General features: G+C 41.7%; 2 protein-coding genes across 2 annotated transcripts in view; one reads left to right on the plus strand and one right to left on the minus strand.

The window, feature by feature from the left end:
* The window catches only part of HIBCH (3-hydroxyisobutyryl-CoA hydrolase), a 285,341-nt gene that overhangs the window by 99,082 nt on the left and 171,911 nt on the right, over positions 1–14,348 (plus strand). The window lies entirely within an intron of this gene.
* The window catches only part of MFSD6 (major facilitator superfamily domain containing 6), a 61,040-nt gene that overhangs the window by 41,028 nt on the left and 5,664 nt on the right, over positions 1–14,348 (minus strand). The window contains exon 2 of the mRNA XM_075285129.1: positions 8,792–10,363. Coding sequence (XP_075141230.1) covers positions 8,792–10,311 — 1,520 coding nt within the window. The 5' untranslated portion in view covers positions 10,312–10,363. The remainder of the gene's footprint in view (positions 1–8,791; positions 10,364–14,348) is intronic.

Below are 14,348 nucleotides of genomic sequence, written 5' to 3' on the forward strand. Positions count from 1 at the left end.
TGAATGTCGTCCGAACACTCCACACCTGAACCTAACAGGCCGAGAGCGCAAAGATCGGGTCGTAACAGTGAGGGGATTGGCAGATGAATAACAAGGGGGGGAGGGGTAGAGTAGATTAACCAGGCAGTGAAAGAGGACCTTTCATCAGATTGGGCACAGGCAGTTTTATATACTGCTGGAAAGCTGACAGTGCGCTGAATTCAGCGCACTATCGGCTTTCCCGATCTGTGCCCGGTGTAAAGCGCTATCGGTCCCGGTACCGTAGCGCTTTGCAGTCAGAAGGGCGTTTCTGACAGTTAGCCAGGGACACCCTTCTGCCCAGCAGCGCCTATCGTGCTGTACAGTGTGAGCGGGGAGGAACGCCCCCCTCCCGCTCCTGATAATACTCGTCTATGGACAAGCTGTGTGAGCAGAGGGAGGGGGCGTTCCTCTCCGCTCCACAGTACAGCGCGATAGGCGCTGCTGGGCAGAAGGGCGTCCCTGGCTAACTGTCAGAAACGCCCTTCCGACACTAAAGCACTACGGTCCCGGGACAGATAGCGCTTTACACCGGGCACAGATCGGGAAAGCCGATAGTGCGCTGAATTCAGCGCACTGTCAGCTTTCCAGCAGTATATAAAACTGCCTGTGCCCAATCTGATGAAAGGTCCTCTTGAAGTTAAGGATAAATTGGACAGGAGCAAGAATGTTAGCTGAGACATCACAGAGAATAATCTTTCTGGAATCCAGGTGATGAGGGCAATAATATAGGCATGGACTAGAATTCTTGCAGAGTATGGGAGCAGATGTGACAGATGTTTTTGAGGTATAAGCGGCAAGTAGTAAGAGTTTGGATGTGTGGCTTTAAAAAAAACAAAAAACAAAACAGGGCAACAATGAATGGTTACCTCAAAACATCAGGCCTGGAGACTAGTGAGTGTGGAATCATCGACTGCGATTGATAGGTCATGTAGGGGGGAGATGGGGAGAAGATTATGAATTCTGTTTTATTCAGGTTGGGTTTTAAGGAACAGGAGGAAAAGGAGGTTATAGCTGAATCTAGATAGCAGAGAGGTAATGTATGGGACAGACAAATATACACTCACCGGCCACTTTATTAGGTACACCTGTCCAAATGCTTGTTAACACTTAATTTCTAATCAGCCAATCACATGGCGGCAACTCAGTGCATTTAGGCATGTAGACATGGTCAAGACAATCTCCTGCAGTTCAAACCGAGCATCAGTATGGGGAAGAAAGGTGATTTGAGTGCCTTTGAACGTGGCATGGTTGTTGGTGCCAGAAGGGCTGGTCTGAGTATTTCAGAAACTGCTGATCTACTGGGATTTTCACGCACAACCATCTCTAGGGTTTACAGAGAATGGTCCGAAAAAGAAAAAACATCCAGTGAGCGGCAGTTCTGTGGGCGGAAATGCGTTGTTGATGCCAGAGGTCAGAGGAGAATGGCCAGACTGGTTCGAGCTGATAGAAAGGCAACAGTGACTCAAATAGCCACCCGTTACAACCAAGGTAGCCAGAAGAGCATCTCTGAACGCACAGTACGTCGAACTTTGAGGCAGATGGGCTACAGCAGCAGAAGACCACACCGGGTGCCACTCCTTTCAACTAAGAACAGGAAACTGAGGCTACAATTTGCACAAGCTCATCGAAATTGGACAATTGAAGATTGGAAAAACGTTGCCTGGTCTGATGAGTCTCGATTTCTGCTGCGACATTCGGATGGTAGGGTCAGAATTTGGCGTCAACAACATGAAAGCATGGATCCATCCTGCCTTGTATCAACGGTTCAGGCTGGTGGTGGTGGTGTCATGCTGTGGGGAATATTTTCTTGGCACTCTTTGGGCCCCTTGGTACCAATTGAGCATCGTTGCAACGCCAAAGCCTACCTGAGTATTGTTGCTGACCATGTCCATCCCTTTATGACCACAATGTACCCAACATCTGATGGCTACTTTCAGCAGGATAATGCGCCATGTCATAAAGCTGGAATCATCTCAGACTGGTTTCTTGAACATGACAATGAGTTCACTGTACTCCAATGGCCTCCACAGTCACCAGATCTCAATCCAATAGAGCATCTTTGGGATGTGGTGGAACGGGAGATTCGCATCATGGATGTGCAGCCGACAAATCTGCGACAACTGTGTGATGCCATCATGTCAATATGGACCAAAATCTCTGAGGAATGCTTCCAGCACCTTGTGAATCTATGCCACGAAGAATTGAGGCAGTTCTGAAGGCAAAAGGGGGTCCAACCCGTTACTAGCATGGTGTACCTAATAAAGTGGCCGGTGAGTGTACAGTCCTATGAAAAAGTTTGGGCACCCCTATTAATCTTAATCATTTTTAGTTCTAAATATTTTGGTATTTGCAACAGCCATTTCAGTTTGATATATCTAATAACTGATGGACACAGTAATATTTCAGGATTGAAATGAGGTTTATTGTACTAACAGAAAATGCGCAATATGCATTAAACCAAAATTTGACCGGTGCAAAAGTATGGGCACCTCAACAGAAAAGTGACATTAATATTTAGTACATCCTCCTTTTGCAAAGATAACAGCCTCTAGTCGCTTCCTGTAGCTTTTAATCAGTTCCTGGATCCTGGATAAAGGTATTTTGGACAAACAATTCAAGTACAGTTAAGTTAGATGGTCGCCGAGCATGGACAGCCCGCTTCAAATCATCCCACAGATGTTCAATGATATTCAGGTCTGGGGACTGGGATGGCCATTCCAGAACATTGTAATTGTTCCTCTGCATGAATGCCTGAGGATTTGGAGCGGTGTTTTGGATCATTGTCTTGCTGAAATATCCATCCCCGGCGTAACTTCAACTTCGTCACTGATTCTTGAACATTATTCTCAAGAATCTGCTGATACTGAGTGGAATCCATGCGACCCTCAACTTTAACAAGATTCCCGATGCCGGCATTGGCCACACAGCCCCAAAGCATGATGGAACCTCCACCAAATTTTACAGTGGGTAGCATGTGTTTTTCTTGGAATGCTGTTTCTTTTTGGACGCCATGCATAACGCCTTTTTTTATAACCAAACAACTCAATTTTTGTTTCCAAAATGAAGCTGCCTTGTCCAAATGTGCTTTTTCATACCTCAGGCAACTCTATTTGTGGCGTACGTGCAGAAACGGCTTCTTTCTCATCACTCTCCCATACAGCTTCTCCTTGTGCAAAGTGCGCTGTATAGTTGACCGATGCACAGTGACACCATCTGCAGCAAGATGATGCTGCAGCTCTTTGGAGGTGGTCTGTGGATTGTCCTTGACTGTTCTCACCATTCTTCTTCTCTGCCTTTCTGATATTTTTCTTGGCCTGCTACTTCTGGGCTTAACAAGAACTGTCCCTGTGGTCTTCCACTTCCTTACTATGTTCCTCACAGTGGAAACTGACAGGTTAAATCTCTGAGACAGCTTTTTGTATCCTTCCGCTGAACAACTATGTTGAACAATCTTTGTTTTCAGATCATTTGAGAGTTGTTTTGAGTAGCCCATGATGCCACTCTTCAGAGGAGATTCAAATAGTAGAACAACTTGCAATTGGCCACCTTAAATACCTTTTCTCATGATTGGATACACCTGGCTATGAAGTGCAAAGCTCACTGAGGTTACAAAACCAATTTTGTGCTTCAGTAAGTCAGTAAAAAGTAGTTAGGAGTATTCAAATCAATAAAATGATAAGGGTGCCCATACTTTTGCACCGGTCAAATTTTGGTTTAATGCATATTGCGCATTTTCTGTTAGTACAATAAACCTCATTTCAATCCTGAAATATTACTGTGTCCATCAGTTATTAGATATATCAAACTGAAATGGCTGTTGCAAACACCAAAATATTTAGAACTAAAAATGATTAAGATTAATAGGGGTGCCCAAACTTTTTCATAGGACTGTATTTGAAAGTCATCAACATAACTGTTGTTGAAAGGCATGGGATTTTATGAGATGTCTTAGGCCCAAGGTATAGATGGAGAAGAGTAATGCTCCAAAGATATTGATTGACTGTAAAAAAAAAAAAAATCAATTCTGTGTAAGTAAGAGATACAGATATAGATTTTTTTTTTAGCTAAGTAAATTACATGTTAGGCAGGGGGAGGGGATTTAGGTTAGTGGTTAATTATTAATTTATCCCAGACAACCCCTTTAACAATGTGTATGACAGTTGCAGGTTTGAAAGGAAGAGAGACACGGTTCCAGTGGTTAGTAATAGTTTGAAGAAGAGGTGGGTTACGGTTGGGATAAACACAGTGGTAAGGTTGGAGATCAGGTGTACTGGGATTGGTCACACACACAACAGGTTGTCAAGTGTGAGTTGAAAATAGGAAAAAGAAAGTTTTTCATCCGTAATGGCAGAGAAGGTGGTTAAAGGGGTTTAATCAGCAAAATTATGCTAATAGAGCCCCACATATGCGTGAATAGCCTTTAAAAAGGCTATTCAGGCACCGTAAATGTTATAGTAAATCCCGGTCCCATTTTTAAATAAAAACATTAAAACATATATACATATAAACAATGTATACATATAAACGATGCAACGTCAGCTTCGGGCACGCCTGCCTCTTCTGTCTTCTTGGAGTAACACCCTCTGGTTCCGTGTCTTCCGGCTTCTTCTCTTCAAATCCCGCGCCTGCGTAGTAGCGCTTCCCTTAATGGCAGTTCGCGAGTGAGCCTGCGCAGTAGCGCTTCCGAGGGAAGCGCTACTACGCAGGCACGGGATTTGAAGAGAAAAAGTCGGAAGAAGACACGGAACCAGAGGGTGTTACTACAAGAAGACAGAAGAGGCAGGCGTGCCCGAAGATGACGTCACATCGTGCACGTTCGGTAAGTTTTGCATATATGTTTTAATGCTTTTATTTAAAAACGGGAACGGGATTTGATATAACATTTACGGTGCCTGAATAGCCTTTTTAAAGGCTATTCACGCATATGTGGGGCTCTATCAGCATGATTTTACTGATAGAACCCCTTTAAGCAGGAAGGGCACAGAGTAGTTGTATGCAGGTGAAGTGGGTACTGCAAGCTAAATCTGTCTCCATTGCTGTACATTTTGTTTTTGAAGTTTTAAACAAAAAGGATAAAAGATGTAAAAGATATAAGAATAATAAAGTAGGCCTGTGTTTTTCCCATTAGCATAATTGTACTTAAAATTGTAGACAATTAAGAGTGTGAGAAGGTGACAGGCAGAGCACTGGAGAAGGTGACAGGCAGAGCGCTGGAGTCCAGAAATATTAGCCCCAGATTCCTGACATATTTGCGGTCCAGGGCGGATCTTGAATAAGCTGCAGCCCAGGTGTGAGTCATAGTGTGTCATAGGCTCATTACTGGGCCATAAAAGGGTGCAGAGCCTATACTTCGGCCAGGTTCACATGGGGTATTTTGGTCAGGATTTTGAGGCCGTATCCGCCTCAAAATCCAGACCAAAAAGATGGCTCCCATTGAAATCAAGCCGTGAGTGGTTTCTTCCATTTCCCGGAAAAATGAACGGACATACTCATTCTTCAGGCGGAGTTGCCTTGCGACTCCCTCCTCCCGACTAGGCCCATTCATTTGGGCCTACTTCGGAGCGGAGTGCGCAACTGGACGCTGGTGCACTGCATCAGCATCCAGTCACAGCTACCAGTATTTTGGACCGAAAACTGAGGCGGCTTCCGCTTCAGGTTCCGGACCAATAAAAAACCCCGTGTGAACCCGACAGCCAGGGTAGATTCCAGGAGGAGAGGAAGTGACTGGGTCTGCCTGTAACCCTGAGACTGATGAGACCAATTTATGCTTGTGTTTTTTCATGTGGCTAGTAGTAAGCCACACACATAGTTAGGTTATAACTTAGGTTTGGTCACTTGGACAAGCAGGAATTTGTTTTAGTTTTGAATGAAGTTAAAGGAGTTGACTACTTTCAGGTTAGACTCCAGCTCAGTTTGTATTGCACTTGAGAAAAAAGTCAGTGCCCGAAACGCATTGTGTGTAATAAAACTGTTAAAGGAATTTTTCAGAAGTATTTGGTTGTGCACGCCCACCCCCTTCCCCTCCTTTCCTGCTTGGTTCGCTTTGAGGGAATCTCTACTTGGTTATCCACGCTATCAATAGTGAACGGGGAAAGGCTGCTGCCGTATACCAAGAATCACTAATATACACGCTACTGTGTGTCGTGACATATTCACAACCACAGAAGGTAAGAAGCTAATCGTCAGCCATTAATTTATCTAAACATCCACCATCTGCTACACTATATTAGCGCTCGGTGTCCCTTTTTGTCTTATGTATTTCACTAGAAAGCCATGAGGAATTGATACAGAAAGTATATTGGAAAATTGTAGAACTTTTAATTATACAGACAATAAGATTGCCTCTCAATACTGGTTTGAAAGTGGACAAACCCTTTAAGGGCTTGTTCACACAGTTTTTGGCAGCGGATTTTGAAGTGGAATCTGCCTCAAAATCCACTGCCAAAACTGGCTCCCATTAACTTTTGCACAGCAGCGGCATTCCGTTGTGGCTAGGCACGTGGTATGTTCACACACAGAATCCATTTTTCGCTGTGTGAACATACGGCTGTATTTTGTTTTGCTTATTTGTGCCTGAAGTGAAGGTTTATTTATTTTTCCTGTTTTTTGTAAATAAACCTATTTGCTGCACATTTTTGTGTCCTTGTCTTGACAGTTTGGGCCGCACCACTGCTTCTACCGAGCTAACTTCCCCACAACATTTTTGCAAAAATAAATAACTAAAAATTTTGCAGAATTTTAAAGATTTTTCTCTAACCCTCCAAGTGGTGATAGTCTGTTGTCTTGTTTGGTTGACAGCGTATAGGACATTGCATGCAGGAACTTTCTATGGTCTGGGACTTGTCAGAAACCCAGCCATGATTTCCTTATTATGGACAGGTTATCAGGCAGGAACATCAGAAGTACTGTATGTGAAGATAATCCAGGGAAAAGGAAATTATGGCTGGGTTTCAGTTTATAAAAATTCATTGCATTCATGATCGTATCCATCAACAACAAATCATGACAAAAGCCTGTCAACACTAAGGCGGTTAGAAAAAAATTCTGTAACTGCTTGTTTTTGTGTTGTTTGATCAGAGTGCTAGAACTTCCTGTTGATCCACTTTTTTTTTTTTTTTTTTTTTTTTTTTTTTTTTTTTTTTAAACTTCTCCAATACACTTATGGTTTACGCCGGATTCCAAAAGACCTCTCAGATACTGTTGTTCACATAAATAAGTTTCAAAATGTCATCAAATACACATTTTGGCACCAGACAAGAGATTAGGTAAAAATGTCAACAAACCACTTGAGGGTTCAAGCTGCTCAATATTATCAACTTTTCAATGTCAAAACCTTCTTTAGGCTAAAGCCCCACGTTGCGGAAACGCAGCTTTTTATGTTGCAGATTTTGCTGCGGTTTTTTGAGCCAAAGCCAGGAGTAGATTGAGAAGAGGGTAGAAGTATAAGAGCTTCCTATATGCTTCCCATTCCTTTTGTAGCCATTTTTGGCCTTGGCTCAAAGAAACACAACAAAATTTGCAACAAATAAGGGAGCCTTCATACGATGTAACGCTGTGCTCATTCTGATTGTAAAAACACGCTCAGAATGAGCGCGTAAAAAGCAGCTCCCATTGACTTGAATGTGAGCTGGCATACGTGCGCTCCCCATTGAAAATCAATGGGAGGCTTTTATCCCTATGCTTTCAATGTATTACGCCCATAATACATTGAAAGGGAAAAAAGCCTCCAATTGATTTCAATGGGGAGCGCACGTATGCCAGCTTACATTCAAGTCAATGGGAGCTGCTTTTTACGCGCTCATTCTGAACATGTTTTTACGTTCAGAATGAGTGCAGTGTAACTCTGTGTGAAGGCTCCCTAATGGCAGAGAAGCTGCACCTGTGGATTGCTTTAAAAACCCATTGAAGTGAATGGGTTTTTAAACTGACCATTTGCAAATTATTCCCAATCTGTTTTTCTGCAATTTCACAGACAGCAAGCACAATTGTGACCGAGGCATCAATTTGTTTCTGTTTTTGACCAATCCGTTTTGGTTTTTTTAATCTTCTTCATTCTGAGCATGCGCAGATGGAAAAACAGATTGCAAAATGGACACAAGCAGGTGACTATCCATTGTAATCCATCTTCCATAGAACTTAATGTTTAAAAAAACGGTTTTGAGGCGGTCTGTTGTGTATCTTTAGTTTTTGTTCTGACAAAAAGTCCTACAACTCTGATTTTGGTCTTTGTTCAAAAGAGCGGATATATGGCGGAAAGGCTCAAAATTTATACCTGCGGATTGTTTTAAAAACCCATTGAAATTAATGGGTTTTTAAACAAACCATTTCCAAACAGTTTTTCTGATCTTAAGGCAGATTCACGTCAGACGGATACCAGTTGCAAGTGTGAAGCACAAGTCTGTACCTACACGGTATGCCATTTAATTTCCTCAGATTGTTGAGTTGTTTTCTTGTTGTTGCGTTTTTTTCTTAGCTTTGCTCTATTAAGGCAGGGGTGTGATCTGTTACTATAGTTTGGCTTCAGTCCCTACAGGAAGTTGAGGTAGGTTCAATTGTCATTGGTCCTCCCTGGGCCCATGATGTGACAGGGGAGTGTTTCAGACTACCTCCAACTAAAGTGCGGTCACAGATCACAATTCTGCTTAGTGGAGCTGAGATAAAAGCATTCAAAAGTGAGATCTGAACATGGTTTTCTCTTGAAATGTATAACAACAACCTACACAAGCAACAGAATTATATGGCTACAATATAATATTGTTTAAGCACTTACCTTATGTGACCAACTAATTCAATCAACTTGTGGCTGAAAAAGTAAGCCGTCAACTCAGATATGTGGCTCAGGACAGAGCAGACACCGAACAATGTTGTGGTTCCTTTAAGGTCCTCAAGATGCCAGAAAAGAAAGGTGAAAACGTATCCATAACCAAATCCCATGAACCAAGCTACAAAGAGAACAGATCCATATTGTACTGTGCAAATTATCTTCACCAGATCCCAAAATCTGAAGTGCTGGACTGTCTCTTCCTGGTTTCTTCCTTCAATTTGATGTTGTGCTGGAGATTCTGGTTGGGAATTTGTTTCCACAGGTGAGATCTCCAAATCTTCTCTGCGTTCTTCACTTGGTTTCAAGTGGTGGTAATGAAAATGAAATTGCGTCGACACAATAAGTGCTACAGACATCAGGACGCCAAAGACGATAAAGGCAATACGGTAGTTTTTATAATCCGGTTCAGTACAGCCATCTCCGTCAATAATCACACTAATATGAGTATGATCTATACCTATTCCTATAGACAACATGGCTAATCCCCAGCCAAGTGATCCCCACATTCTCTGCAATCCATAGCGATCCCTGTGTTTGCCTAAATATTGGAGAGTTACTGTATCTACAATAGTGACTGCTGGAGCACTAAAAAATTCTCCAATAATAACCACTAATAAAATTAACAAGAATATGGTTTCAACATCTTCCTGGTTATACTGCAACATGGCATTAGGACTCTTTGTGGTTGTGGTGGGTTTTATGGTGGTGGTGGTTGTAATGTTTCCACCAGGAACAGACGCTGGTGGTGCATTAGTGCCATTTGCAACGTCCCTAATAATTCGATGTAACGAGATGGAAGATTTTGTGTCAAATATTTTTTCAAAATTAGGGCCTTCCCAGACAGGATAGTCATCCTGAAAATCCCTCTTAAATCTGTTTCTGGCTGATGTATTACTTTCCTTAGGTGACTGGGTTAATATAGAAGTAAGAGGCAAAGGCGTTGTGCTAGATAAACTGGAGTTAGTAGGTTTCACTGGTATATCAGGCACACAAAGTAAAGCTGCTGGTTTTACAAAACCAATTCCCAAATTAAATAATACCCAGCAAAGTACAGAAAACAGCAAAACTATCTTTCCCTTTCTAAACCTGTCAGCTATTACCCCCCAGAAAGGGGCACTGCAAAATTCAATAAAATATCTAATGCCTACTAATAATCCACTCTGTGTGGGAGACATCCCTAACTGTTTATAGTAGACTGGTAATAGTGGATAAAGTGAGCCATATGCAGAGTAAAAAAAGAAGTAGAACACTTTAGATATCAGCAGGTCATTGTTAATCTTGATGCAGTGTTTTTCCAACCAGTCCATGTCCTGATCTTCTGTAGATAAATTATCTGCACCTCCAGTATTTCCACTAGGAACATTCTGCTCTGTAGCAATACCATTGAAAGGATCAGCAAGGACATATTTCCTCTTTTGTTCCTCCTCATCCTCAGACAGTATGGCAACTTTGTCTCCAGTAGCCATGGCCTTTCAGTAGTTATTTGCAGTAAGACTCAAGTGTAATTGTGCAGCTGCCCTGCAAGGAACAAAAGAGTGAAATGTGAAACAACTATGACGTACAATACAGTATTAGAGTACAGGAAATGTGTGCATTGCTATTACTCGGGAGTCTGCTATGCTGATTGACTGACCGTATAAAAGCTGTGGTTGAGCTCATATTGGTTGTCACATAGATGAAAATGCAGCACAATCTGCACTCTGCTTCATGCACTGGGACATACAGAGGCATCCATACGGTCTAATTGTAAGGAAGGACCAAAAAAAAAAAAAAAAAAAAAGTGTATGCATTTAAAGGACTTACTCAATTTTTAAACATTGATAGCCTACCTAGTGGTAGGCTATCAATGTTTAAAAATTGAGTAAGTCCTTTTGGTTGGAGCCAGACACCTCACCAATTAACTATTTGAAATTGCCATGGCACTTATATAACCATTACAGCCCCTTCACCCTCTACTATTTGTAATATATTGCAGTGTTGTCCCATTCATTTAGAAAAGGGCAATGCACATATGCTATTTACATGTGCCTTTAAGCTGACTTTATTCTTTACAACTGAGGTTTCAGGGTTCAAGCAAGTGTCAATGGATTGCTCACAAGTTGTGCTATGTCGTCATGTAATGTACACATCATAACACAGAAGGCCTGACTTGTCAGTCACCACCACGGAGCAGGAATTGTGGAGGGGTCAGTGAGAAGAGCCACAGCTCTTGCCACGTTTTGGGACTCTTGCTGGGTTCTTGGCTGCTCATTTTCATTTAGAGAGGGAAAAAAAAAAAAAAAAAAAAGGTTTTTCCTTTGCAAGTCTAACCCTATCAACGGCCACAAAGGCTTTTTTTACAGACAAAATTTATCCAACACATTCTCCTTCCTGTATACAATCACCTATTGACCACGACTCCTAGAGTGAAGAGGCCGCAGCACTCTCAATGACATCCCTGATAGTGGCGGGGTCTAGAGTTCGATTCAGAACAGTTTTGAATGAAATTGGAAAAAAGTTACTCATTTCAGCTTTTCCCCAGCACTTAAAAGCATTTGCCGACATCAGCAGTATTATTATGGCGGATGATGGCACTTTAGATATGGCGACTGCTCACAGACAGAGTGGGCACCATAACTGCTGAGTCTCTACTCCCCACGATCAGAGTACTGTCTGATCACAAGAATATACTACACGTGAGGCCTCCATTCCCCCCCCCCCCCTTAAACCCCTCCAGTTGGAGCCCCTGTCTTCTGCTATATGTTAACTCTAATACTTGTTCCCATGCAGCAAGATCATATTTCCATCCAGTGTCCATCACACCCAGGAGCCTTATGATGGTTCCCAGGCCTGTCATATGTAAAAAACTATTGAGGCTTGCCTATGGCAAGAATATAAAGAACATATTTTACTGCCCTAAATATTGTAAAAACAAAACTCTAAATTCGCTATTTATATGTGGAAGACAGTCATAAGGAATTGTTTTCCTGTTTAAAGTTTAATTCACATCATATTTTTTTTTCTGATATTGTGTTGGAAGGTGTTAGTTTATTTAAGTATATTACAAAAATGTTAACCAAACTAACTTCCTCTTATTAGAAAACAGGCTGTAACGCTCCTACTAGCAATACCAGGGAGAGTCTGTCTTGTACACCAGTACACAATGGAGTATGTAACGTTGTAGTCTTTGCCAAAGGGGATGTCCACTTCAAATGGCTGTATAGCTATAATAAAAGCGGAGACATATTTTGCATATAAACATAAATTTACCGACTGTTTTTAACTAGTGATATCTTAGGTTATTTTTATAGCTAATACTGCGGTTTCAATGACATCCTTGATAGTGTTGTGGAGTTTAAAACAGACCAGTTTTGAATTAAATTGGTGAAGATTTTTATAACATACTTAATTAACCTACAACCCCCCACACACACACATCCCAACATAATAGCAAGAAAATAACTAAACAAATGGGACTTGCACTTTAAATAGCAACCCCTTCACATTATTATGTCTAAATATCATTTATTTCCATTACTGCGATACAGTCTCCTGCATGGCTAAAAATATTCTTCAAAAATGATGAGAAGTATTTTTACTCTGCTGGAAAAAGTGTATGGTGCCCTCTGATCATTACATTTTACATTTATTGGTATCTACTTACAGGCATAGCTTGTTACAGATTAACTTTCATAGGATTTCAGGAAAGTTTATGAGGCGCTGTTCACATCAGTGTTCGGTTTTCTGTTCAGGGAGTCTGTTTGGGGATCCCCCGAACGGAATCCTATACGCATTAAAAAGTGGTTACCTAAGAAACCACACGGACCTGCAAACAGCACTTTTCTCTCCGCTTGTTTCGTGCAGAAACCGAGTGGAAACCACACGGACCTCATTATATTCTATAGAGTCCATGTGGTTTCTTAGGTAACTGATTTTTAATGCGTATAGGTTTCCATTCGGGGAGGGGGCCCCAAGTGGACTCTGAATGCTGATGTGAAGCGGGCCTAAATGTTACTCATATATTGTGTTCTATGAACCTAAGGCCCCCTATAAAAAAGCATATCCAGACAACCATTTATTCCAGTGCGTTCTTCTTATGGGCCACATTGAAGATTTTCATAAGAAACTTCTATCTCTTCCTGCTCTGATTTTGTCTGGTGTCATCTGAGGTTCATAACGGTTCTGCTTCAGAGGGCACTGAACATTTTTTTGTGGTCTGCTCCTTTCTTGCGTTAACATAATCACTACCCATTTCCTGAATTAGAGGAACATTACCTGCGGCTATCTGACTATGGCTGTTAGTCATTTATGAGTGAGTGTCCATCTTTGTACACAAATATGACATAGGTTTTTTACTTGCAGCTATACAATGACACAGCCATAGGTCTGATTGCCCAGACTAACAACATTATAAGCCTGGATGATGAGATGAGATCTGTGGTAAGACTCAAAGTCAGCAGCTATAAGGGTTTGTTCACACTGAATTTTTTGCAGGCGGATTTTGACACAGAATCCGCCTCAAAAATCTGCCTGCAAAAAGGCTCCGATTTACTTCAATGGGAGCCACTTGCTTTTTTTTCCCCGCTAGCAATTTTTTTTTCAGCTAGCAGGAAAGAGAAGCAACTTGCCCTATCTACCCGCAGATTCCACGGCTGACTCAGCTGCGGTGTCCACAATGCGAGACTCACTCCCGATTAGGCCCATTCATTTGCGCCTAATCAGAAGCGGGATGCCGATGCACTGCATCAGTAACCCATCACGACTAGCCGATGCACTGCATCGGCATCCTATTGCAGCTAGCTGCACAGAGAAATCACACAGCAGAAAAAGTTTCCGCCGTGTCAACTAGTCCTAATATGGGTACAGTGATGTCAGAACAGCTGGAATTTTTCTGTAGCTCCCACCATTCCCAGGCAAACAATGCAGTTAGTTTTGGTGCCTGATAATATAGACTCTGTAATATTAGGTGAGCACTGTCAGAAAGGTGCAGGTGAGGGGGCCAAGATTCCAGTCAGGTGGACACCCACACACAGTTACTATAGAAAACAAATGAGATTTCTAACACTTTATAGCAGTTTTTCAGGTCTTACATCACAAGTCTAAGCAGTATAGTTGTGAATAAAGCTCTGGTGAGAGACATATTACTGCCATCTGCTCCATTTCTCTCTGCTTCTCATTCACTACTCTTCCTCTTCTTCCCCCTTCCCTATCCATAGATTTCTATGAACTGCAACCTGTGTTAAGTGTAGATCACATTACAAAGTTTCTTATCCGCCTATAAAAAGCTACAATGACAGTTACTCTTTAAAAAAAAAAACCCCCGTAAAGTACAATAAGCATACAGATAAAGTGTACTGAACAGTTCATATCAGTTTGTGGTTCAGGATAACTTTACTGTACTACAAACATAAAAGATAACTTATGACGACTTCTGAGTAAATATCACACCTTACATGACATTTGGTAAATCTACCCCATTGAATAGCTTCTTACACAAACAACCATTGCTTAACAGGTCTTAAAG

This window comes from Leptodactylus fuscus, chromosome 8 (genome assembly GCF_031893055.1).
Source record: "Leptodactylus fuscus isolate aLepFus1 chromosome 8, aLepFus1.hap2, whole genome shotgun sequence".
NCBI lineage: Eukaryota > Metazoa > Chordata > Amphibia > Anura > Leptodactylidae > Leptodactylus > Leptodactylus fuscus.